The 25947-nt window shown below is 42.3% G+C and overlaps 2 protein-coding genes across 3 annotated transcripts; one reads left to right on the forward strand and one right to left on the reverse strand.

Moving 5' to 3' along the window:
- Positions 1-18322: 18322 nt before the first annotated feature.
- On the forward strand, positions 18323-22064 carry LOC127007629 (putative nuclease HARBI1). Of its 2 annotated transcripts, XM_050878782.1 has the most exons (4): positions 18323-19264; positions 20512-20826; positions 21050-21100; positions 21463-22064. In XM_050878782.1, the coding sequence occupies exons 1-3, from the start codon at positions 18519-18521 to the stop codon at positions 21060-21062; spliced, it is 1074 nt and encodes a 357-aa protein (XP_050734739.1). In that variant the 5' UTR covers positions 18323-18518; the 3' UTR covers positions 21063-21100; positions 21463-22064. The 2 variants fall into 2 exon arrangements, with proteins under 2 accessions (XP_050734739.1, XP_050734738.1); XM_050878781.1 differs by having other exon boundaries at positions 21050-22064.
- Positions 20792-24585, reverse strand: LOC127007631 (uncharacterized). Its single transcript, XM_050878783.1, has 4 exons — positions 24152-24585; positions 22802-23103; positions 22416-22545; positions 20792-21822 (listed from the first exon to the last, which is right to left on the reverse strand). The coding sequence occupies exons 2-4, from the start codon at positions 23091-23093 to the stop codon at positions 21444-21446; spliced, it is 801 nt and encodes a 266-aa protein (XP_050734740.1). The 5' UTR covers positions 23094-23103; positions 24152-24585; the 3' UTR covers positions 20792-21443.
- Between the last annotated feature and the right edge of the window lie 1362 nt (positions 24586-25947).

Below are 25947 nucleotides of genomic sequence, written 5' to 3' on the forward strand. Positions count from 1 at the left end.
AAAAATATTGACTCATGTCTGGGTTGAATAAAGGTGTGAGGCTATAATTTTGATACCCGATATGGACAGTGGTTCAATGTCTTTCCTGTAATTAGGAGACCAGAATTGCACGGGGTATTCCAGGTAGGGCCTTACCAGCGAATTATACAAGGATAACATAACTCCCGGCGTGTTGTATTCGAAGTTCCTCGATATGAACCCAAGCATTGTATTGGCTTTCTTACAGGCGGATTTGCAGTGTTTTGTTTGTTTCAAGTCACTGCTGATGGTGACCCCTAGGTCTCTTTCCTCTTGCACAACATGTAGTGGTTCGCCACCCATGTAGTATGTGTGGCATCACATCAAGGGCTTCGACAACGTCATCGCCGATGCCCTCAGTCGTCCCCGTCAGTCCGTCACGACACCACCACTTCCCTGAGGTGTCGTCTTTAGGGGGGAGGTGTAACGACCCTCGAGCTGATGCCTTGAAGGGTCGTTCCGGGTGCTCGCTCAACAGCACAACCACCATCCCCATCCTACTAACGAGCCCCGACTGTCAGTACCGAGACCTCCACACCTCATTTCCAGCTACTGTGTCGACCAGAACGGTTCAACACCTCGACCGAAGCAAGCCGGGCTTCATCGGAGGTGATATTAGTACCCACCCACCAATGGGAGTCAGTCTAGTCTCACCCGACTGTTCAGATGCTACCTCCCCCTGGATATACTTCAGACAGCGACATCTCCCCCTTGGCGGTGAAGTACAAGGACAGATATCCGTGGAGGATACGTTACCTTATGTTTGCTTTTTTTTTTTTTTTGTCACCTTGTCACTAAGTGTTACAGCTTCATTATACCGGGGTTATATCTTTTCTTTGTTGCATATTAAACAAAAGTATGTGTAAGTGTAATGTAAATATAATTAAGTACAAGTATTTAATTTAACTGTGTTGTTTCACTTTAGAGTTGTTCGTCACTAAAAGCTGTTACCCTTCTTTTGGTGACGTAACAGTATATTGAAAAATATTCACTTTAAAATACGAGCATCGCCTACATAAACAGTACATCTTGTTTACCTTATGATGTCGGTACATGTAATGTTGGCAGTGCATCTCCTCGTACTGTTTTCACAGTTTTAGGAACAGGCACCTGAAGGTGGATATTCTTTAACTTGACTGCTGCTCTCAGTTGTCCGTTCCTACAAACCCAATTTATTATAATAGGTCGATCGTTGTTTTTTTTTCATCTCGAATGTGTCATTAAAATAATCAAATTCGCTGCAGTAGTTTTTGCGTAAAAGTATCATATTCAGGCAAATGCGATATATGCTTGAAATGATGGAATAAAAGAATACTACGTAGAGTACAGTAATGTTCTTTTAACCACAAAAATGATAGCCATAGAATCCCATTCCTCTAAACCTATAGCTGAGCAGACTGATTTCTAATAAACTATGGATGTTATTTTCAAAATCGCAAAATTACATGTGATATTATTACACTATATTTTCGAAAAGTTGAGTTTCGATTATAAATGCAGTTTTTTGTATACTACATTACACCATACAGATCAAACAGTAAGGCATAATTTGCAAATATGTACTAATCCGCCAGAGTTACTTTATTGGACAAAAATCACAAAGGTCATTAGGACAAGGACAGCACCTATAATAGGTGTTTGTTTGTGTAAGCGTTTGTGTGAATGTTGTGAAGTGTGGGTGACATAGGTGTTGATGTGTATTTGTGGAACTATGTGTACAATTTGACAATAGAAGGACGATGACAGACAGTGGAATATAAATGAGGACAAGGAAAGTTAACGATGAAGACGCGACACGGACTGAGACAAGTACAGACGATGAACATTTAACATGAAAACACTGATAATCTTAGTCTGTGTTTACAGCGCCCCATTTTCTTATGTCATGAGGGGAAGGAGCACGGAATTCGAGCGGTGACTGCTACAGATTACTCCCCCCCCCCCCCAGTGACGAGGAAGGAGGAACGAAAGCTTCCCTGGTGTTGGGGCGCTATGGCATACGGTGATGCGTTGCAGAGTGTAGCGTTGCGCGGTGAGTTGCGCTGAGTGGAGTTGCGTTGAGGTGCGCGGTACGTTGCGCTGAGTTGAGTTGAGGTGCGCGGTAAGTTGCGCTGAGATGCATTACGTTGAGTAGTGTTCAGCTACGGTGAGTCGAGCTGGGGTGAGTAGTGCAGTGGCAACAGCTACGGTAAGTCGAGCTGGAGTGAGTAGTGCAGTGGCAACAGCTACGGTGAGTAGTGCAGTGGCAACAGCTACGGTGAGTCGAGTTGGAGTGAGTAGTGCAGTGGCAACAGCTACGGTGAGTAGTGCAGTGGCAACAGCTACGGTGAGTAGTGCAGTGACAACAGCTACGGTGAGTCGAGCTGGAGTGAGTAGTGCAGTGGCAACAGCTACGGTGAGTAGTGCAGTGACAACAGCTACGGTGAGTCGAGTTGGAGTGAGTAGTGCAGTGGCAACAGCTACGGTGAGTCGAGCTGGAGTGAGTAATGCGGTGACAACAGCTACGGTGAGTCGAGCTGGAGTGAGTGATGCGGTGACAACAGCTACGGTGAGTCGAGCTGGAGTGAGTAATGCGGTGACAACAGCTACGGTGAGTCGAGCTGGAGTGAGTAATGCTGTGACAACAGCTACGGTGAATCGAGCTGGAGTGAGTAATGCGGTGACAACAGCTACGGTGAGTCGAGCTGGGGTGAGTAGCGCGTAGGGGACAGCTACGGTTAGTCGAGCTGAGATGAGTAGCGCAGTGAGGACAGCTACGGTAAGTCGAGCTGAAGTGTTGAGCAGCGAGGAGTTGAGCAGCGTGAGGTGGGCTGCGTGAATTGGGCTGCGGTGAGTTAAGTGTTGAGCAGCGAGGAGTTGAGCAGCGAGGAGTTGAGCAGCGTGAGGTGGGCTGCGTGAATTGGGCTGCGGTGAGTTGAGTGGTTGGCTGTTTAATAGATCCTGGAAGGCTTGAATCCGCACTCCAAAATCGCGGACCACGTAAACGGGTCCTGAGCAGAAGAGTGGTGCTCTGAAGGACACCGCCGTAGTAGAGGAAGAGTTGCATGTCGTCGTCAGGTATGGTGAAGTCGAGCGGCGTGGAGATGGGCGAAAGGCACTGGCGTAAACGCGCCGGGGGCCACGGCAGTCAGAGTGCATCGAGGGAACTGCGTGTGAAGGCGCTAGCTGCCAGCGTGTCAGGGGCCTCGGCAGTCCGTGAGGGCGTCGACAGACGAAGACAGACAGTGGAAGATACACGAGGACAAGGAAAGTTAACGATGAAGACGCGACACGGACTGAGACAAGTACAGACGATGAACATTTGACATGAAAACACTGATAATCTTAGTCTGTGTTTACAGCGCCCCATTTTCTTATGTCACTGAGGGGAAGGAGCACGGAATTCGAGCGGTGACTGCTACACATTTAGGTCACCCTTGTGGCACGTGTCAGGGAGGCATGACGTCAAGGCTCCTGGTGCTCTGTTATTTATATAATTATACATATAATATATTATAAATAATATATCATACATACTACATTATAAAAATAACAGGGTGTCAGTAGTTCCCACCCACCTCATTGTTGCCAGGGACAAGGATTTTAGTCTTGCCAAAGATATAACAAATATTGTATTATCATCATTTACTGCATGAGTTTCTCTGTAGTCTGCTGGCAACAAACTGTGTCTAAAATTGGCAGCTGAAACTTGTGAATCACGTGAGTAAGATAACGATGCCGAGGTGGAGATTGGCTAGGCACTAACCGTCGCTGACGTGGTGAGGGTTGGTGAGATCTGGTGGCTGCCTCCGAATTTTCTTGTCTTTTCCGCCGTTTCAGGGCATTTTGGCGCTTCGAGTCAAGCAGAGCCTTCCTTTTCTTGCTCACACGCATCACTGTCACATGTTCACAAAAACAAAACAAAGCAACAGGTTGCCAATACTCGCGAGTACATGTTCCCTGTCCCAGATATCGCTCGCGCTGTCTGGAGGCCCCAATGCACCGAGTGCGGCCGCTGCCTGATAACCTAAAACACACCAAACAAACAGGCGTTGTGGTGAGAGTGGCTGCGCCAGTGAGAACGGACATTTAAAACGAAACCATTTAAATGGCAAATGACGCGTTATACGCTTGGCAGCTGTCGGAACATGTGCATAAGAAGCCAACGAATTGCCTTAAAAATTTTCAAGTAATGCAATTTTTGTTTCCCGAAACCGAGAATTTCCACTTGGAGTCATAAATGAGGTGTCGTTTACATCAAATTGGCTCGAACCTTTACAAAAGAGTTAATATGTAAAATTAGACACAGCTGAAGATAAAAAGGAATTCTTATAGGACTTCTTTTACATGGAATTGATGTAACACATTTGCAAAGATTGGCTGATCTAAATAAATATATTTACAAATTCCCAAGTATTCAACAAGTGCCTCACTAAGCAAACAGTAGTCGGCGGTTTTTTTTCGCCGAATTTGCCGAACTCTCGACTGAAATGGGGATATCATAGTGGACACAGGGGAGGGCAAGTCCGTTCAGTCGCTCTTGGCCGACGGTACTCCTCAAATAGGTTTTCAGCCTTTTCAATGCTGAGAAAGACCTCTCGGCTTCCGCGTTGGAGACTGGAAGCGTCAACAGAGTTTTCAAGAGAATAGCGAGATTGGAGAACATGCTGGTGCTGGCGTGTGTCTGGGCTTCTTTGATAGTTTGGAAGACCGGAACAGATAATGCCCAGCGCTCCGCTTTCGCCTGTAAAATATATAAAAAAAAAAATAGTTTTGTCTTGATGGAAATATAGTCTTACCATTACCCTATTGAATGAACTTATCCAATTGGAAATATCTTTTATAGGTTATCAGAATTTAAACCCAAAATGTCTATAACTTTCATTTCGAGAAATCATCGTTTTTACATTTCGTTACCATAATATGTTTGATATGCCATTTCTGGAATGCATTTTTTATTATACAGATATTTCTGAGTTATGGTACCTGGTCCCCTCCCTTTCAAAGGATATTATACACTCGATGGTGTGGGTATCATGGGGCACCACCCCACTCATTGTAGATAGGTTTTTACTCAGAAGCCTCCAGGCTTGTAATGTTTTCTGCTGCCTTGCTGGCTGGCTTTCTTGTCTTTTTCTTCTTCCTCTTCTCGTTTTTGGTTCTGCTTGTCCTCTTTTCCTTCCGCTCAAGAGAATCTATGAAGTTGGAGGACCTCTTGAACCCAAGCGAGGTCAGGAGGTTGGCTTCATTGTGCCCAAAGTTATGCTTCAGGATTGTGACCAGGGACACTAAGACAGTACTATGTAGGCCACAGAATTTGTCTTTTGAAGCCTTCCTCCAGACCTTTCCGTGTATGCTCTCATTTATGTTTTGTGTCCTCCCATTCAGGCACTTCTCCAGCAGCTCTGGTCTTGTGAGGTCACGGTACACCGTCCTGATGAGGCTGAGGTTGTCGTATGATATGTGGGACAAGTAAATCCTCTTGTCAGTGTGTGGTGCTGGTCTCTCCCCTTTTGCCAGGCTTCTCTGCACCCAACACCATGAGGATTGACTCTTGGGGCACAGCCGATGTTATTAATTTTTGGTGGCAGTGTGGTGATAATAGCTGATCATTATCGCTGACTTCATGCTATCGACAGTCTCATGCTTGTCTCTGACAGCCTTTGTGTAGTATGAGGAGACCTTGTCAATAACTTCGTCAGTCAGCTGCTTTGCAGCTGACAGTGAGATAGTGTTAGATAATGACTAATTTCCATTGGAAACAGGCATCGTACCGCTAAGATATTTTAAAACCATGAAGATATACCAAAGTAGAAATGCGAAAAACAGAAAATCGAAATTTAAGGGGATATTTCCTATTCTTGGCTCAAACGCGCCTCTTAATTCATGGTCAAATATTTTAGTTATTCTAACATTTTTTTGGGGGGGCCCGGGCCATCTGGCTCCCCACCCCCGTATCCGCGCCTGCATATGCTTACAGCCGACGACACATTCCGTATTATAGTTGCAGCAGTCAGTTCTGTTCCCACTATCCGCATACACTCGAGATTTTCTGGGGGCGTAGATTTTTTTTTGGGCCCCCCTCCGTATCCGCCCCTGACTCCCACAAGGCTTCACCTGGCGTTCCTATTGCAGCTATCCAGAAGGACGACTCACACCCAGTTGTGTGCAACTACTGCAACAAAAAGGGTCATACAGCACCGAACTGCTTTCAACGAAAGCGTGTCTTAACGTTTTAACGATCTCAGTAACTCCGGTGCTCGATACAAGAAATCTTTTTCATCAAAGCGAGAGGGACATCAGACCGTCGCCCGCCCTCCTCCTCCGGTCAAAAAGATCGTCATTCGTCTGTTCATATTCTTGTATTCTAATTATACTCTCGGAAGCTTTTATGAAAAATACTTTTTGAAACACAAAAACAGTGCTTGTTGGGGAAGATGCTGGCTATCAACTGTACGTGAGTGGGGATGTTCTATTATTGTCAAGGAGTACAAAGTTCTCAAGTAGCTGTGAACCATTGTGTCACAGCTACTAGGTGTTGCCTTTGGAATACCCAAAGCAAATACAGAGGACTGTGTTATTCTTGGAAAAATACATCTTCCAGAATACCACATGTACAGTACCAGCCACTATTGCTACATGGGCAAAAAGGTTAAATTTGTATTATTAGTTTAGGAAATGCCTTTGTCCATATATGAACATGATTCAGATTTTTTTTGTGTGTGTGTATTTACCTATTTGTAGTCTTCTGGGCCCGAGCTAAGCTCTAATAGTCCCGTCTCCATATCTACATTTATCCAGCCTTTCCTTCATTTGTTGGACACTGCTCGACTCCACCGAGACTATCCACCTCATCAAACTTATTAACCAACTTAAACAGCGTGATCAGATCACCTTTCTCCCTTCCTTGTTCTAGTGTTGTCAAGCTTGTTTATGTGCTTTTCTGGGGATAGCGTGTTTTGCATCGCTACTCCCAAATATTTTTCTTCATGTACCACCTTTAAGTTTTCTTCTCCCATCCGGTATGTTTTCCTTGGTCTTTTTTTCTACTTTTTCCCATTTCCATAATATGGCACTTGTTTGCACTAAATTCCATCTCCCATAATTGGCCGGGCCCAAGCTAAGCTATAATAGTACCGTCTCCATATCTACATTTATCCAGTCTTTCATTCATTTGTTGGACACTCTTCGCCTCCACCACCTCTTCCCGCAAGTTGTTCCATGTGTCAACACTTCTATGTGGAAACCTATACTTTATTAAGTTCACTATTTCAACCCTTACACTGGTAAACTCTGGACAGCCTTCCTTCGTCTGCATTTTCTAATGCCTATGACTTGACCTCCTTCAAGAAGTGTATCAAGACGCCTCTCCACCCGAAATTGACCTCTGTTTTGGCTGCTCTATACTTTTGTCTATTATAGGAGCGGTGAGTAGCGGGCTTTTTTTCTACACTTTTTATTGCCCTTGAGCCGTCTCCTTTGGTGTAATAAAAAAAAAGGTTCCTTTATTTAGTTTCTTCCCATATCCTCTCGGCACCTGCGTTCTCGCAGTTAATAAAAGATCATCTCTATCCACCTCATCAAAATTATTTACCAACTTGTACAGCGTGATCAGATCTCCTCTCTTCCTTCTTTGGTCCAGTGTCGTCAAGTCCATCTGCTTCAGTCTGTCTTCATACGTCATATTCGAAAGTTCTGGGACCATTTTAGTTGAAATTCTCTATCATTTCCAACTTTCTGATATCCTTTTTTTTGTGAGGCGACCACACAACTGCATCATATTCAAGTTTTGGTCTTATCATTGTTGTTATTATTTTCTTCATCATTTCTTTGTCCACAAAATGGAATGATACCCTTATATTTTGCTGCATTCCGTGTGCGTGTGTGTGTGTGTGTTTGTTTGCTTTAACTAATACTCTTCAAGGAAGTTAGTTTCATGTCTTAATTAATGGAATGGGTAAAAGGGGTCGTTCAATATATGTTTATATTCATTTCACACCTTTCATTAAACTCGTGTAAACATCGTCATCATGATCCAAATCCATTACATGGATGATCAGATGCGAAATTTTGGATAATATTTAATTCAGAATCACACAAACTTGAGCATCCTTATCTAAGAGATTAGTTTATTCATAAAAAAATAGCTTGTATATAATCATTCAAATGTAGCCTAAGCATTCTGGCTTTAACAACCGCCAGCTTAGTCTCCTGCTATGTGATGTGAATGTTGTCATTTGATAAATCAAATACTGGTCAGATTGTAAGCCGTTTTTAAGTGTTATTTTTAAGGTGGTTCGTGTCAAGTGTTAGTTTAAGCCGCGAGCTGTTATCTCACTCGTTACAGGGTCGGTGTTACCATTGCCTGCTTCACAAGTTGATTGTAATAGGTGAGATAACACAATAGCCTTTAGTTAAGTGAGGAAGATGATGAGTGGCCGAGCGGAAGCCGTTAAGTTCACTTTGTTCACTTAGTTCTCTCTCTCACTGGGACATTAAAAGGTGTGTGGTTGGTTGTTAGTATAAAAATGGTATTGATAATTTTACACAATAGTTACAAAGTTTATGTGAGCGGTAAGTAGCACAAATCAAAAAGCAAGTCACCCCTAGCGCGGATCGGATGAGCTCCGCCCGCTACCCGTCTTCTCTCTCCTTGGCGCTGCTTGCTCTTTTTATTTGCGTTGCTGGTTCGCCTGTGATGACTTGCCGGAACTTACAACGTTCCGGTGCTGATGAGTGCTGATTTAGCGTCAACCCAGCGTCTGTTGCCACGATCATAAGCACCTACGTGTCCCCTAACATCCTGTGGTAACACTGAGCTTGTGTTTCGACACACTGCACATCAAATTTATGTGCTGTCAGCATGTCTGTAAATATGTATTTCTTATGTCACTTCAACAGTCATTTTGCATGGCGATAGTGGTGCCTTATGTGAAAAGGAGTGGATATAGTACTATCTAATCCATAGATAGGTAATCCATTACATTTTATAATATTGCAATGATTTTAGTTGTCTATACATCAAGTTGTTAAACCAAGAAGAGATGTACAAGTGTCGAGGAGAAACGAAGAATGAAAGCAGAGGTACTATCGGCTCGACTCGTAGCCGGTGCACCATTGAGTGAAAAAACGAATATGCTTGGCCGATGAGTTTATTCTCCCCGGGGCGCTTAATCCGCAGGTAGCCGTGGGGAGAACCTAAGTGTGCTGAGGGACCCCATGCTTAAGAATTTTTATAACAGGCATGAAAGAGTCAGAGGGGGGATGAGTAGGAGGAATATGCCCAGAATCACCCAGGGTGGAGTTCTTACAGAAAGTTTGAGCGAAGAGTTCAGTCTTAGAGATAGATGAGACGGCAGTACTCCCGTCAGGGTTAAGGAGAGGAGGGAAAGAGGAAGAAGTGAAATTGGTGGAGATATTTTTGGCTAGGTGCCAGAAGTCACGGGAAGAATTAGAAGCGAGGTGTTGACATTTTCTATTGATGAAAGAGGTTTTGGTAAGTCGGATAATAGATTTGGAACGATTCCGGGCTGAAATGTAAAGTTCATGGTTAAAAGGAGTGCGAAGGCTCTGGAGCCTATTGTGAGATGCCTCTCTATCTTTAATATCACGAGAACAAGCATGATTAAAAAACAAGGCTTTTTACCATGAGGAGTAGAGAAAGAACGTGGAATGTATGCCTCCATTTCAGAGACAATTACCTCTGTGATGCGCTGGGCACACACAGAGGGGTCTCTCTCCTGGAAGGAGCAATCATTCCACGGGAAATCGGAAAAGTACATCCTCAGGTCGTCCCACTGAGCTGAGGCAAAATGCCAAAACATCGCCTCTTCGGTGGGTCCAGAGGATGAACAGGAGCGATAGGACAGGATACAGAAATAAGAGAGAGAACAGTTTGACAGAGTAAGCAGAAGGATTAGAGGTAATGAAGAGGTCTATAATGTTGGGCCTGTCTCCAAGACGGTCGGGAATACGAGTAGGGTGCTGAACCAACTGCTCTAGATCGTTGAGGAGAGCAAAGTTGTAGGCTTGTTCACCAGGCTGGTCAGTGAAAGAGGATGAAAGCCAAAGCTGGTGGTGAACATTGAAATCTCCCAAGATGGAGATTTCAGCGAAGGGAGAGTGAGTCAAGATGTGCTCCACTTTAGAGTTCAAATAGTCAAAGAATTTTACATAATTAGTAGAGTTAGGTGAGAGATAAACAGCACACATGTATTTAGTAATAGAATAACAATGAAGTCTTAGCCAGATGGTGGAAAATTCAAGAGTCAAGGTCGTGGGCACGAGAGCAAGTGATGTCGTTGCGTACGTAGGCGCAACATCCAGCTTTGGAATGAAATTTTGGATACTTTTCCCCTCTCAAATGCTGTCCATATATAGGGGCCTTGTCCGCCCTCGTATGGAGTACGCATATCTTGAGGGGGAGTAGGGCTCCAAACACACAGCTGTGCTAGAGAGAGTGGAGACATGGGGAGTGGATGAACATAAGAACATAAGAACATAAGAACGTAAGGAGTCTGCAAGAGGCCGGTTGGCCTATACAAGGCAGCTCCTGTACACTCAACCCCACCTAACCTCACCATCCATGGCTTTATCTAACCTCTTCTTGAATGTATCTATGGTATTGGCACCCACAACATGGCTCCCAAGCCTGTTCCATTCGTCCACCACTCTATTAGTGAACCAATTCTTGCCTATGTCTTTGTTGAATCTGAATTTGTCTAACTTAAAACCATTTCCACGCGTCCTACCTGGCTCTTTCACTCTCAAAATTTTATTGACATCCCCTTTATTAAATCCCTTCATCCATTTATAAACTTCGATCAAGTCTCCTCGCACCCTTCGCCTTTCTAGAGAGTGTAGATTTAACTGCTTTAGCCTGTCTTCATAAGGCAAGTTCCTCACCCCCTGAATCATCTTCGTCATCCTCCTCTGTACAGATTCTAACATCTTGATATCCATTCTATAATAGGGGGACCAGAACTGAACTGCATAATCGAGATGAGGTCGAACTAGTGCTAAGTAAAGTTTGAGGATGACTTCAGCGCTCCTATTGCTCACGCTCCTTGAGATGAAACCTAGTACTCTGTTTGCCCGATTTTTAGCCTGAATGCATTGAGCCCTAGGACGGAGGTCAGCGCTCACTAGGACTCCTAAGTCTCTCTAACCCCCAGACCTGCTTAGAGGAGTGTCATGTAAGGAGTAATTGTGAGGGTTATTCCTACCTACACTCAAAATGCTACACTTCCCGACATTGAATTCCATCTGCCACTTCCTCGCCCAATCATATAGTCTGTCAAGCTCATCCTGGAGAACGGTAGCGTCGCTGTCTGATTGGATTACTCTACCGATCTTGGTATCATCTGCGAACTTACTGACATCGCTACTGATTCCTGTGTCCAAGTCATTGATGTAAATAATAAAAAGCAGAGGACCCAGCACCGACCCCTGTGGGACTCCACTCGTAACACTGCCCCATTCAGATTTCTTACCATTGATTTGCACTCTCTGCTTCCTACCACTAAGCCACGCCCTGATCCAGCTCAAAACTTTCCCATCTACGCCGTGAGCCTGTAATTTTAGTAATAGCCGGTGATGAGGGACTTTGTCGAACGCTTTACTGAAATCTAGATATAATATGTCATAGTTTTCATCTCTGTCCACCGCCTCGATTACTTTAGTGTAGAAGGACAACAGGTTAGTAAGGCAAGACCTACCCTTTGTGAACCCATGTTGTGAGTCATGAATTAAATTATGCTTTTCTAGATGGTCCCGAATGCTCCTGGCTATAATCGACTCTAACATCTTTCCCACAACTGATGTTAAGCTAATTGGGCGATAGTTTGAGGTGGCTGACTTGTCTCCCTTTTTGAAAATCGGCGTCACATTAGCTACTTTCCATTGATTGGGCACATACCCAGAATTTACCGACATTTTAAAGATATCGGCAAGAGGGCCACTAAGGACTTCCTTGCACTCTTTCAGAACCCTTGGGAATACTTCGTCTGGGCCCGGCGATTTGTTTTTCTTCAACCTACCAATCTCATCCTGGACTACTTGCCTAGTGATGATCACATCCCTCAACTTGTCGTTCTCGTCACCCTCATATATCTGAACTCTCTCCGGAATGGTTGTTAGATTTTCCTGCGTGAAAACTGAGAGGAAATAGTCATTCATCATTTGGCTCATATCTTCTCCATTCTCAACGAGCTCGCCCTTGTTTGTTTTCAACGGTCCAATTCTGTCCCTTGTTTTCGTCCTGTACAATTTGAAGAAGCCCTTGGGATCGCTCTTGGCCTCGTTGGCTACCCTAATCTCATAATTTCTTTTTGCAAGGCGGGTGTTCTTCTTCACCGACCTGGCTAGCTCAACATACCTACCCCTGAGGTGGATCTCTCCGTTCTTTATTTTCCTATAAATTCCTCTCTTCAAGCCTATTTCATGCTTGAGTCTGCGGGTCATCCATTTGGGGTCGTTATTTTCCTTCCTACGTGCTTGGTAAGGGATATGCTGTCTCTGACCCTCTGCAATTTCTCTAACTAAATTATTGTAGGTCATTTCTACATGGTTCCCTGTCTTTCCGGTTCCAGCCCTGAGATCTGGCCCTCATCCAGCCCTAAGGTTTCCCAATTTACCTCCTCAAGGTGTTTTCTGAGCCCCTCATAATCAGCTCTTCTAAAGTCGGGCACCAACACCGGGTTGAGTTCATGGGTCACCGCCCAGTCTAATTTAAACCTAATTTCCTTGTGATCACTGCCACCTAATTCTCCCCCAACATCTAGCTCGCTGATCATATACTCGGTGTTAGTTAAGACCAAGTCCAGAATGTTGTTACCCCTGGTGGGCTCTGTTACTGTCTGCTTGAGAAAATTATCTTGTATTACTTTCAGAAAATCCTCAGACTCTAGATCACCCACCACGCCTTCCCAATCTATATTCCTATAGTTAAAATCCCCCATTATGCAGACATTTTTGCTCCTGCTCGCCCTGCCTACCTCTTGTAGTAATATATCAGTGTCCTGCCTGCTGAGGTTGGGTGGCCTGTAAAGAACCCCTAGAATTAGTTTGTCCTTCCCTTTGTGGACGTCCACCCAAACTGATTCTGAGTCGCCATTTGTTTGAATAGAGTTGTTAGCGGAACATTTAAGTGTGTCTTTAACATAAAGTGCCACCCCCCCTCCCCTTCTTCCCTTTCTATCTTTGTGAAACATCTGGTAACCATCTATTTCATACTCAGACATGAAGTTTTTGTTGGCAGTATCTACCCATGTTTCCGTGATAGCTATAATGTCGAATTTCTCGACACATGCTTTCCCCTTCGTCTCATCAACTCTCTCTTACTAGCAGTCTTCTACCTCTTTAATTCCGCCGCTGTGTTGCATCTCTTTCTATCTTCTGTCGATATTATCATGCTAACTGCTCTTCTGAACATGCTAATTGCATGCCTCTTCCTCCTCCCGCGATCACGCTGCACACGACTTTATACTCTTGCTCATCCCTGTTTTATCCTAATTCCTTATGCAAGAGTTAACCAGCACCTTCATTCTTTAATCCCTTTCTCTGGTTAACTTTGGAACATCCTTCCTTCGTCAGTATTTCCTTCTGCCTACGACCTGAACTATTTCAAGAGAAGAGTATGTAGACTTCTCCACTTGAAATTTTCCTCTCCGTTGGCTTTTCGTTCTTTCCTTCTGCCTGAGCAGCGTTTAGCGGGCTTTTTTGTTTATGATTATTTTGTTTTTTGCCCTTGAAATGTCTCTCTTGCTTTAAAAAAAAGTTGTGGTAGTAGTAGAAGAGATAGAAGCAGTATATGTAGCCGTAGAAGTGTGGTAGTACAAGTATTAGCAGTATTGGTTAGTAATATGCGCTTCGAAATCGTGTAAAAATGTCGGATGGTTATCTGTGATCGCCCCAAGGAAGTCAATATTTTATGCATGTACTCTGTGTGTGTGTTTGTGTTTGTGTGTGTGTGTGTGTGTGTGTGTGTGTGTGTGTGTGTGTGTGTGTGTGTGTGCGCGTGCTTGAACATTGTATAAAAGAGGGGTTTTCGTCCAGGTGTTACGAAAGATTTACTGGCATAAAAAAATAACAGGTCTTTGAGTGAATGCTTTAAGTGGTGACCTTGACTCGAGACAAACAAGCTGAAGCCATGAAAGTAAGCCTCGTAAATCCTTGAAGCAGCGAGAGTAAATGCGGAAAGAATGAATTCGTGAGGGAGTGAAAGAGCCTTTCCAGTTTGAAGTGGATGAACTTCCTTGAAACCTACCTTGAAACTTCATTACTCTCTCTCCTCCTCTTTTTTTTTGCTCTCTCTCTCTCTCTCTCTCTCTCTCTCTCTCTCTCTCTCTCTCTCTCTCTCTCTCTCTCTCTCTCTCTCTCTGCCTCTCCCTCTCTCTCTCTCTCTCTGCCTCTCCCTCTCTCTATTTCTCACTCTCTCTACCTGTTACTCACTCTCCGTCTCCATCTCTTCCTCTCCCTCTCTCCTTTTTCTCTCTCTCTCTCTCTCTCTCTCTCTCTCTCTCTCTCTCTCTCTCTCTCTCTCTCTCTCTGCGAGAAGCGAATTAACACTAATAAAAACCTACCTTGGTTTGATAGCGAAATTAAACACTCAGTCAAGGAGAGAAAATTGTTTTACAGGTTAAAGAAAGAACAAAGCACGCCCGAAAACATTATACTTTATCATGATGCCAGGCGACGAATAAAAATATTAGTATGTCAGGCAAAGCGTATATATGAAGAAAATATTGCAGCCAACTGTAAAAATAATCCGAAATCCTTCTCCAGTTACATAAACAACAGAAAGGCGATCAGAAGTGGAATTGGACCTTTAATAAACAGCGATGATGCACTAATGACTGACAGCCAACACATTGCAAACCTCTTAAACAATTACTTTTCCTCGGTGTTTAATACTAAGTCTTCCTCCCACTACCACCAACACCAGTACTAATGTAAATCTCGAGCATGCATTGCCTAATTTTGAAATAACAACCGATGAAATCCTTAAAGCTCTCCATTCACTCAAAACAAATAAAAGTCCCGGACCCGACAAAGTATATCTTATACTGCATAAAGAAACACAGAGCGAAATACTCTCCTCCTTCACAACCGTATTCGATATGTCCTTGCGACAAGGCATCGTCCCTTCGGATTGGAAAAAGGCTAACGTGACACCGATTTTTAAGAAAGGAGACAAAAAAAATACCAGGCAATTACAGACCCATTAGTCTAACTTCAATTGTAGGTAAGCTACTCTAGAGCATAATTAGATACAAAATTGTGAGTTACCTCGAAAGCCACTCATTAATTGGGGATTCACAACATGGCTTCCGTAGCAAAAGATTCTGCCCATCAAACCTATTGACCTTTTGTAACGACCTCTTCTCAGTTTATGATGTAACCAAATCATTGGACGTAGTCTATCTTGAATTCCAGAAAGCGTTTGATAAAGTCCCACATCATAAATTACTTTGTAAATTAAAGCAAACAGGTATTGACGGTCAAGTAAACCAATGGATCGCGAATTGGTTGAGCAACAGATAACAAAGAGTGGTGATTGACGGATTTAACTCAAGAGTGGGCACCGGTCACTAGTGGCGTCCCTCAGGACTCGGTTTTAGGCCCACTGCTCTTCATTATTTTCATCAACGATGTGGATGTTGGACTCAATAATCGCATTAGTAAATTTGCAGACGACACAAAGATTGGTAACTCGGTTCTCACTGACCTCCACACACCCGGAAGGCGAAACAACACCCAACTACATAAGATCCGGTACCCATTCACTGATGGATGGACATGCAGTCAGCACGGTGACTGCACATCCATCTCCACTCCGCGAGAAAATCTAACCTATGATATTTTTGTTTAGAGGCGAGCACGCAAACCATTACAACACTGAGCTCAGTGTGTGTGTGTCAGCTTGTACCCTGAGGTCGTAAGCAATTAATTGCGGCTACATTTGATGGTTCGTGGAACACACACACACACACACACACACACACACACACACACACACACACACATACAAACAAACACACAGACAGGTAGATAGATAGATAGATATTTATTGACCAAATTATAAAGTATAAAAAATATTACATAACCTTAAAACATAACATTAGCCTCATCATTAAACATTAGGTAACTTACCGTAATAAACATTAACTATCACCAGATTATAACTGCAGTCCACAATATATGCTAAATACATAAAGGATTATGACCTTGACCATATCTACTTGTAGGTACTCACAAACTCATGAATAATCTTACAAAGCGTTTCAGGAGAAGAATGAGAAAATAACTCGTTCATCAGCGTTTAATGTCACTTATTTTCACCTGTCCAGTTTACAGCTCTCCATAACTCCAAATCACCTTTGTTGTCAAGCAATCTTTCCCACTTTTCTGAAGTAGTTTCTCCATGCACTTTCTGAGGTTCCCGCCTGCTACAAGGCATACAGTCATACAAGTTGTATATAATAGTTTTGATCACTTGCTCGAAATTGTTTATCTAGCTGGGTTGGTCTACTGACTAGCTAAGTTACTCATAACTATTTCTTCATCTATTTCATTCTAATGTTCAGGTTTGTTAATATGATTATTCCGGCCAGAATAACTGCATTATACAGCATGATCACCCAAGTGATTGGTATGGGTACACAGGCTCTCCATATCCACGCCAGGCAAAGTCATAGTCACAGCAATAGGCGTGTGGTCCGACGGTAAACTTTCCCTCTGAATCACCGATAATTCTGTCACCCTGCTGAGCACGGAGTGACAACACACAAGTATCCAATTCGGAGATCCACTCGTTACCTTTTGTATAGGTCTTGCTACTCGGAAAATGCTTAGCCCAAATATTGACATTGTTCAACATAATTTTCGTTCCTTACATGTATTTAACAAATAAAGGCATTTTCATTAGGCCCTCGTACCTAGTCTGGTATATTTGGGTACGATATTTTTTCCTAATTTACAAGGTCAGTATGTCTCACAAACTCATGAACAGAGGTACGGAACCTAGCATTCAGATCACCAATTACACAATAATCATTGCACTCACTTGTCTTGAACTTCTCCTGTATAGAATTACACAATAATCATTGCACTCACTTGTCTTGAACTTCTCCTGTATAAAAGCAAATGAATCATGGGAGTAATACTCCGAGTCAGGTAGGGATATGTAACAAAACTCAAACTAGGACTTCGGGACACAACGAGGCTGAATCAAAATTTGTTATTCTATACTTACGTCTGTTACACACTTAGATGAGTATTTCTTAGAAATAGTAACACCGTTCCAACTCGTTCAACTGAGCCACTCACTTCACTTTAAAAAAAAAACCCAGCCAGGAAACGACTAGTACTAGTAGTGACGTCTAAACTTCGTTCAAGCTAATTATTTCGTAACAGAGTAGTGCCCTTTGCACCGCCAATATTTCCAACATAGTTTTTACACCATTTATATCCCAGGACAAAATCTTAATAGTCTGTCTGCCAAACTGGAAATTTGACCCTAACCTCAAAGCCTCTGATAAAGTTTTTTTCTCTGTGGATTATTGTTGTATAGGGTCAATGTTAACATCCTTGGGTGGGTGTGGAAATCTCACCCTTGGGCATTTTGAGAAATCCAAGATGGCGGCCAAAACGGCTTCCGCTTATAGAAGTTTTACTTTAGTGCCCTCAAATTATGCTAGAGAGACATGTAATACATCAAAATAGGGGTTTCAATAGGTGAAACACTCAAATTTCTGCACTAAAAACTGGTATGTTAATAATTTTTCCACAAATGTACATAATAATGACCTTAACAAACCATTGTACTCAGGATAATTTTCCAGAGAAATAGCGTCATGAAGAAACTGCAAGTCATTCTCCTCAGCTCTTGAGTTTGATACCTGTCGAAACTATGTCGTCTTCTGGGAAACCTTTGGGCATGGTACTTCAGTCATAGCCGGCCTTTGTGTACACTGGTAAGTCACATTCAGAAGGTCATCATCTTCAGGAAACTTTTGAGGCATCTCTTCTTTCTTTATTCGCTTAATCTGTTCTTCCCCTGTCTTTTCTGATGATTCAGCTACTGAAGGTTGAATGCTATCATTGCGAGTGCATGAGTAGACAACTTGCCATTGGAGGAACAAATGTCCGCATCAAAGTTGTCAGCAATGATCTGGATGAGACCAGCACTTGAGTCAAAGATTCCCTGGACACTAGTGTCTGTATAAGAAGCATGGGCAACCGACTTCTTGAATCTCGCAACCTCATCATAGCTGCAGGTTACTCTGTACTCATACAGCTGGTCGACAACCTTCTTGGAATCCCAGGGCCGGTATCCACGAAAGTGTCTTAGGCCGATGCCGTCGTCCATAGCAAAATAAAATGGCGGCTATCGTGCCTAACTTGCCTGACGTCGTACATAAAATTTTTCGACGGCCCTAACATCGTGCTTAGCGGTAAAACAGGCTGGACCCTGTCTTACCAGCCCTTAAGGACGATGGATTTGAACGTAAACAATCAAGATGGCAGCGCCACAAGAGCAACAACCACATCAGCCAGGGAATAATTACCTTAGAAAGGACGTTCTAAATGAACTTAATGATGCTGAGCTCATCAAGAGGTACAGGTTAGACCGGGAAGGTATATTATTTGTTACCAACCTTGTAAGGGCAGCGCTGAAGAGTGATACCAACAGGTCTAACCCGCTCACCCCGGAGTTGAAGGTTCTCATAACCTTAAGATATCTTGCTACTGGCAAAATGCAACAATGTAGCAGTGATGACCTTGGCCCCTCACAGTCCAGCATCAGCAGAGCCATCAGTAAAACTATAGACGCCCTTGCAGATGTTAATGTCCTCAAGAGGTTCATAACTTTTCCTGTCACCCAAGACAGCGCTGACCGAAAGAAAGCAGAATTCTTTGCTATAGCCAATTTCCCTAACATCGTAGGTGCCATTGATGGCACACACATCCGAATTGTGGCACCGAGGGATCAAGAAGAAGTGTATGTGAACCGGAAGGGGTATCACAGCATGAATGTCCAAGTTGTATTTGATGCCAATTATCGAATATTGGACATTCTTGCCAAGTGGCCAGGGTCAGTGCATGATGCACGTATCTTGAACAGCAGTGGATTGTCAAGATTGTTTGACGGAGGATATGTGCCAGCAGGAAGTCACTTGCTTGGAGACAGTGGGTACCCCTGCAAGACATGGCTCCTTACACCTTATCTGCGTCCACTGCCTGGACCTCAGTCACGATATAATAGGTAAATACATTGTCTTATTATTATTATTATTATTATTATTATTATTATTATTATTATTATTATTATTATTATTGATAGCAGTAGCAGCAGCAGCAGCAGTGGTATTAGTAGTTAGGTTAAGTTTGGTTAGGTTGGATTAAGTTTCATTTCGGAAAGATAGTATTGGGCTTGGTAACATAAGTTATATATATATATATATATATATATATATATATATATATATATATATATATATATATATATATATATATATATATATATATATATATATATATATATATAACATGCACTAAAACATTTAAATATTTTTCTGGCAGGAGGTGAAATCAAGGTTACTTTGGTTTAGGACTTTGATATAACGTTTATAAGTAGTTTAGTCAGTGAGACTGGTAAGAACTAACACTGGGAATGGGGTGTATTTAGTACTAAATCTGACTCAACGCCCTATGCATTAAAAACCTTAACCTGTGCTCAAAGTTAAATTACTATTTGCCTGAGAATCGGCCACTGAGAGTTGAGTCCCAAATTTTGTCCTGTATATTTTTTGCTGAAACTTTGATAACCACTAACTCATCATATGAACATTAGGTATTTTTTTTACTCGTACACCAGTCTCGAGATGGCTTTACTTACCCTTCTCATCTGATAGAGCTTTTCATCCTGAGCAATTTGAACCCCATATATACCCACCGCAAATTATTTATCATGTTGACAGTGATTTTTAAAGATTTACCTATTTCGGGCAAACGCCCATTGAGCAGCCGCAACATACCCTCAGGTGTATTGTCTGGGTGGTAACTGACAGTGATTTATTAAAGATTTATCTACTTGGGGCAATGTAGGTTACTATCGAGTGGCTAGGTTACGATCGAGTGGCTAGTTTACTATCGAGTGGCTAGGTTTCTATTGAGTGGCTAGGTTACTATCGAGTGGCTAGGTTACTATCGAGTGGCTAGGTTACTATCGAGTGGCTAGGTTACTATCGAGTGGCTAGGTTACGATCCAAGGGCTTAATGATCTTTAGTTTCGTTTCCAGTAGGAAATTCCTATGGCTGCGTGTACTGTGAGTGTGTGCCGCTGCTGCTTCTCATTTGTGAGGACGAAACTATTTTTTCCTGGTAGATTTCTGTCTATTTAAGGGTTTTTAGTGATTAGGCTATGAAGTGTAGACTAACTCAACAAGATTACCACTAGGACAACAACGTACAACAATTAATTACAATTAATTACCATTGTTATTCATCCAGGTCTCACAAAATTACACGCAGTATTGTTGAACGTGGAATTGGACAACTCAAACGCCGATTTCATGTTTTGCATGGTGAGGTACGATTGAGGCCCCCCCTCAAGGTGTGCAAAATCATTCATGTGTGTGGAATGCTGCACAATATTTGCAAGGATAGGAATCTTCCTCTTCCTCTGGATGACGAGCAACCAATGGGTGCAGAGGCACAAGTCCCAGTGCCATTAAATGATGCTGCAGAAGAACCTGCCAATGCGCCCGGTGGTCACCGTAATGATGGTCGTGCCTATCGGGATGCATTCTGCACCTTGCATTTCAAGTAAGTTGAATCTTTGCAAGAGAAACTGGTATTATGTTCTAATTTAATTAATTACTTATTGGAAGATCACTAATGAGATGAAGGTGGTAGTGGGGAGTGGGACGGATGGGTGAACAGGTGAGAGATGGAAAAATAGATATGATCGATAAAAATAGATAAATAAGTATACTTGCTTCACATTGATTTTATACATTTCTCTTAATGTCATCATTTCTCTTCTCAGCAATGAGGACTGATGGAACGTCCTCCAACAGGGCCTCGTGTACCTACCTTGGTAATGTTTCCTACCTTTTAATGCATTATGATAAATTTAAATTCCCATTAGCATAGTCTCTCATCTCCTAACCACAATTTCTGATGACCTTCTTATGATTGTTTTCTAAAAAGGAGACTAGAAAGCTTCACCATAGTATATCTTTCCACAGTCAAAATTCTAATTGTATAGTCAGAAACTATGCAAAAAAAAGCAGTGTCAGTATAAGTACAAATTACAATACATATGAGAACTAAGCTTATAATAGTTTAATAATGTTAGAAATAACAGAAGTAGTATTTGGTTGTATGTTTAATTATTTTCTAGTTTAAATTTATAGTATCTAGCTTTAAGCCTCATGGCCTCAATTTTCTCCTTGGCAGCCTGTTCCTTGGCCCGCATAGCTGCCTCCTTGGCCCTCGCAGCGGACTCCTTGGCCCTCGCAGCGGACTCCTTGGCCCTCGCAGCGGACTCTCTGTGCTCGGGCAGCTGCCTCTTGGGCCCGTGCAGCGGATGCCACTGCCTGAGCAGCTGCCTTGTGTTCCTGGGCAGCAGACTCCACTGCCTTTACAGCTCCCATTTGTCCCGTGGTGGGATCTTCTGAGGGGGTGGATGAAGGGGGAAGCGCTTCTTCTGCAGATGCATCAACATATATTACAGTTGGTGCATCTGCAGATTCGTAACTATTGATACCGACCAACGGATCTGCTGTTGCTCCTCCTGCAGCAGGTCTCACGTCCTTTCTGCAAGCAATGGATTTAATCATTACATGGTGTACAAGCTTGGAAGATGCAAGGACACACCTGCCAGCATAGTGAAATCACTCCTAGAATAGTATACTACATTATATAATCTATACACTATATTACCTTACATGAACACAATCTATCTTATATTCTTTACTAATTTTTGCTGTGCCTTTGGCCGGCGCCTTGTGTAAAAAAAATTCAATTAATGAATGATATAAACAACTGACTGACAGTAATTTCCTTTCTTTTTATTGAATGAAGCCTTAATCACAATGAATAGAAATATGAATATGGAAGTAATATTTTACCCAAAATGGTTATTTTAATAACATTGCTTTGATTGAAAAATAAGCATAAATTAGAATCTATGTTCTAGTATTTGGGGTAAAATTAAGAGAGGTTCAGAGAAATTAGGGAGTTGAGCAAAGAGGGTAAAGCTGCAGAATTTGAGTATAGAATGAAGGGAAGAAAGAGACAAAGAGGTAGGTGTCGTTGAGGTGGAGTGGAGTCAGTTTAAGGAAGCGGTAAAGGGTAGAGCAGGGGAGTGATTCATATAAAATGAACACAGGAAAGAAATAACTACTCACATGTCAGCACGCAGGACATCCATCAGATCATCGACTTGAGGCTCACCCATTATTGTTTTGCTGTCTGGTCCCAGAATATCCTCAATTAGTTCGTCAATGGGATCCAGTGGAGGGGGAGGAGGACCACCACCTAAAAAATGGACACATGGTAATGTATACTGCATTTCTCTGAATACAAAGGTTGTAGAGGGACAGGTACGTCCTGAAAATCTATAGTTTTCAGCTGAGATAAAAAATGTAATAAGTTAATGGATGAATGAGAAAAAAATGCATTTCCGTGAACTCAGTTAATTTCTCGATATGGAGGTGTACCATTTTAAGTTCGGTCTGTTAAGTGTATAACACCGTTAGATAAGATTTAAACAAAAATTAGAAAATTAACTCACCTGTCCTATTCCGTTCCTCACGGAATCGCTGGATTTTTTGCCGAGACCGGGAACTTATGAAGAACCAGCGTTTCTTCACTTCAGCCGAGGTCCTGTAGTTGTTGAATGAGTTATTCAACTCCTCGGCTATTTGTTCCCATATCTCATGTTTCTTCCTGTTAGAAACTCCCGGCATCTTGAAGCTGGACTTCAAGGTTTGTACCTCATCCATGTACAGTTCTGCCAGGCGGAAAGTTTCTTTCTCCCCCCAGTTTGCCTTCCTCTTCCGTTTACTGGGTGGAGTGGCTTCCATCGTTGGACAACTGCAAGGATTTAAATATTCATAAAATTTGTACGGAGTGGAAGAAATTAGAGCCAAATTAAGGCGCTGTAGCTCTGCTGAACCTTTACCATATATATATATATATATATATATATATATATATATATATATATATATATATATATATATATATATATATATATATATATATAATATATACATATATATATAATTAAAGATAGCCAGAATGAGCAGATCCACATGATGATGTAGGTTAGATGGATTACAGTAATTTCGCCCACATGTCAGTTTGCCCAAAAAAAGGTAAGTCATTTCACCCACACTCATGAGTTCTTTTGCCTGCAAGTAGTATTGACTACATAAATCATGTGGTAAAACGTTATTTGATTTATAAAAGTAAAACATATTGCAGCGAATACTCTTAAGAAATGCATGTCACTATAGGTTAGGTTAGGCTAAGGTCTAGGTTAGGTTAGTTAGGTTAAGTATCATTCGCACATATGTTAAATTTAACCAATGGTAAATATTAACATATACATCATATGTGCAGATAGCAATAGAAGCACTAATGGTTGTACTGTTATGCACACAACACAGAAATGTGACTGTTGTCTTGTGCAACGACTTAGAAACAGCACCCTAGGGAATTTCCCCAAGAGTGTTATTTCTGTTAAAATACAACCATTTGTGCATTTCTTATTGCTAAATATCACCTTCTTTAAGTATTGTAGCTAAACTCAAACCCCATCTTCAACCTCACAATCACGCACTCGTAACCGTTGGTAGCCCGCTGAACACGTGGAGTCATTTGCACAAAAAAGGGTATAGAAGAAGTGTCTGAAAAACATGTCTTATTTCAAGTGGTGCACTTCTTTTTCGTCTTAGGGCATATTACCGTAACTTAACAAAAACCAAAGGAATTAATCGAGAAAGGGTGAAGTGACTCAACCGAGTGGGCAAACTGACTCCACCATGTGAACGAATTGACTAACTTATACTGGAATGATCTTTTCAAGTTTTCCTATAAAATACCATTAAGCAATATTTTTAATACCTTCAAGCCTTACCTGGTATTGTAGGACAGGAGGAGATCTGGTAGAGTTGGAACACACAACGCCGAAGGCAGGTTGTACAGTATAGGACGTGAGGCTGGTGACTGAGCTGGTGACTGTTTGTTTACACAAATTCTCGTTTCCAACGGGAATGTATTTTAATATTTTTCTTTTCCAAGAAATACTGTCATTCACTCCGTGTTATTTGGTCAAAAATTGTATTGTAAAATTATTAAAATAAAAAACAAAGAAAATGTAAGTATAACTATGTTTTATTTAACATGATTCATGTCGAAATTTTGCTCGCTGTGCGTTCTAGCGAGACGAGCGACATCAACAGAGAATGGTCTAAGCACGATAAGTTACGACGGCCCTAACTCGTTGACCATAAGCTATGTATGATTTTGTGCTTAAGTAGCATCGGCCTTAGACACTTTCGTGGATATGGCCCCAGGTGAATAGACCTAGGACAATCTGTAAGTCAGTGGCCTGATTTGTAACCTGACTGGTAACAATATTCCCTATCACAGCAGCGGGCAATGTCTTGTTCAACTTTGGGGAGACCAGAGACAACAGAGAGGATAGTGTGGAAGAAACCACATCGTCCATCTTGTACATGTAAATGTGAAGGTCAAGGGCACAAGAAAAGGAAACAATAATAAAAAAAAGCCAGCTACTCGCTGCTCCTAAAAAGAATCCAAAGAGGTGGCCGAAAGAGGGGTCAATTTCGGGAGGAGAGGTATCCTGACACCCTCCTCTTGAAAAAATTCAAGTCGTAGGCAAGAGGAAATACAGATGAAGGGAAATTGTTCCAGAGTTTACCAGCGTGAGGGATGAAAGAGTCAAAATGCTGGTTGACTCTTGCATAAGGGGTTTGGACAGTATAGGGATGAGCATGAGTAGAAAGTCGCGTGCAGCGGGGCCGCGGTAGGGGAGGAGGCATGCAGTTAGCAAGTTCAGAAGAGCAGTCAGCGTGAAAATATCGAAAGAAGATAAAAAGAGAGGCAACATGGCGGCGGAAATCAAGAGGTAGAAGACTATCAGTAAGAGGAGGAAAGCTGATGAGACGAAGAGCCTTAGACTCCACTCTGTCCAGGAGAACTGTGTAAGTGGAGCCCCCCTACACGTGAGAAACATACTCCATACGAGGGCGGATAAGGCCCCTGTTAGTCAGTTGTGTTGTGTATTTTCGTCGGAATTTCTTGGGGATTTGGAAACCTATACATTTTTGAAAACTAGATGGTATAAGCAATCAGAAAACCAATGTTTCCATTTGCACAGGTATCCACATGGCGGCCATCTTGGATTTTTCAAAATGGCTGCTGGAAAGTGCATATTTGTCCATATCTCTGCTTCTTAATGTCACTCAGCGTTGATGTTAACGCCTAAAACTACATTTTCAGGGGCGAGGAGTCCAATGGTACCAAAATAAATGGGCTATCTTTGACCAGAAAAACTTTTGGGCACCACTTTGTTTGTTTTACCGTATCTGCTCTGTTCCGGCAGCGATTCTTCATGGCCACGCCAGAGCTTTCATGTCTCTCCAAGAATTTCAAGAGTCAACTGAACATGGACACAGACAGAAGTAAAGAGCACCATGAGCTTGGGCCAAGTGCGGTCAAGAGAGCACATCGTGCTGTTGACAAGATCAAGGCAGCCATACTCAGTCACGGAAACCCATTTACAGCTGAGGGTAACAAGCTGTACAACATCATCACCCATGCCTACATTCCTGATGAGTATGTTCCACAGATCCTGAATGCTGACATCACTGGTCAGAAGCTCTATGAAGACTATGTGACAGAGAGAAT

Source organism: Eriocheir sinensis, chromosome 36 (genome assembly GCF_024679095.1).
Source record: "Eriocheir sinensis breed Jianghai 21 chromosome 36, ASM2467909v1, whole genome shotgun sequence".
Classification (NCBI taxonomy): domain Eukaryota; kingdom Metazoa; phylum Arthropoda; class Malacostraca; order Decapoda; family Varunidae; genus Eriocheir; species Eriocheir sinensis.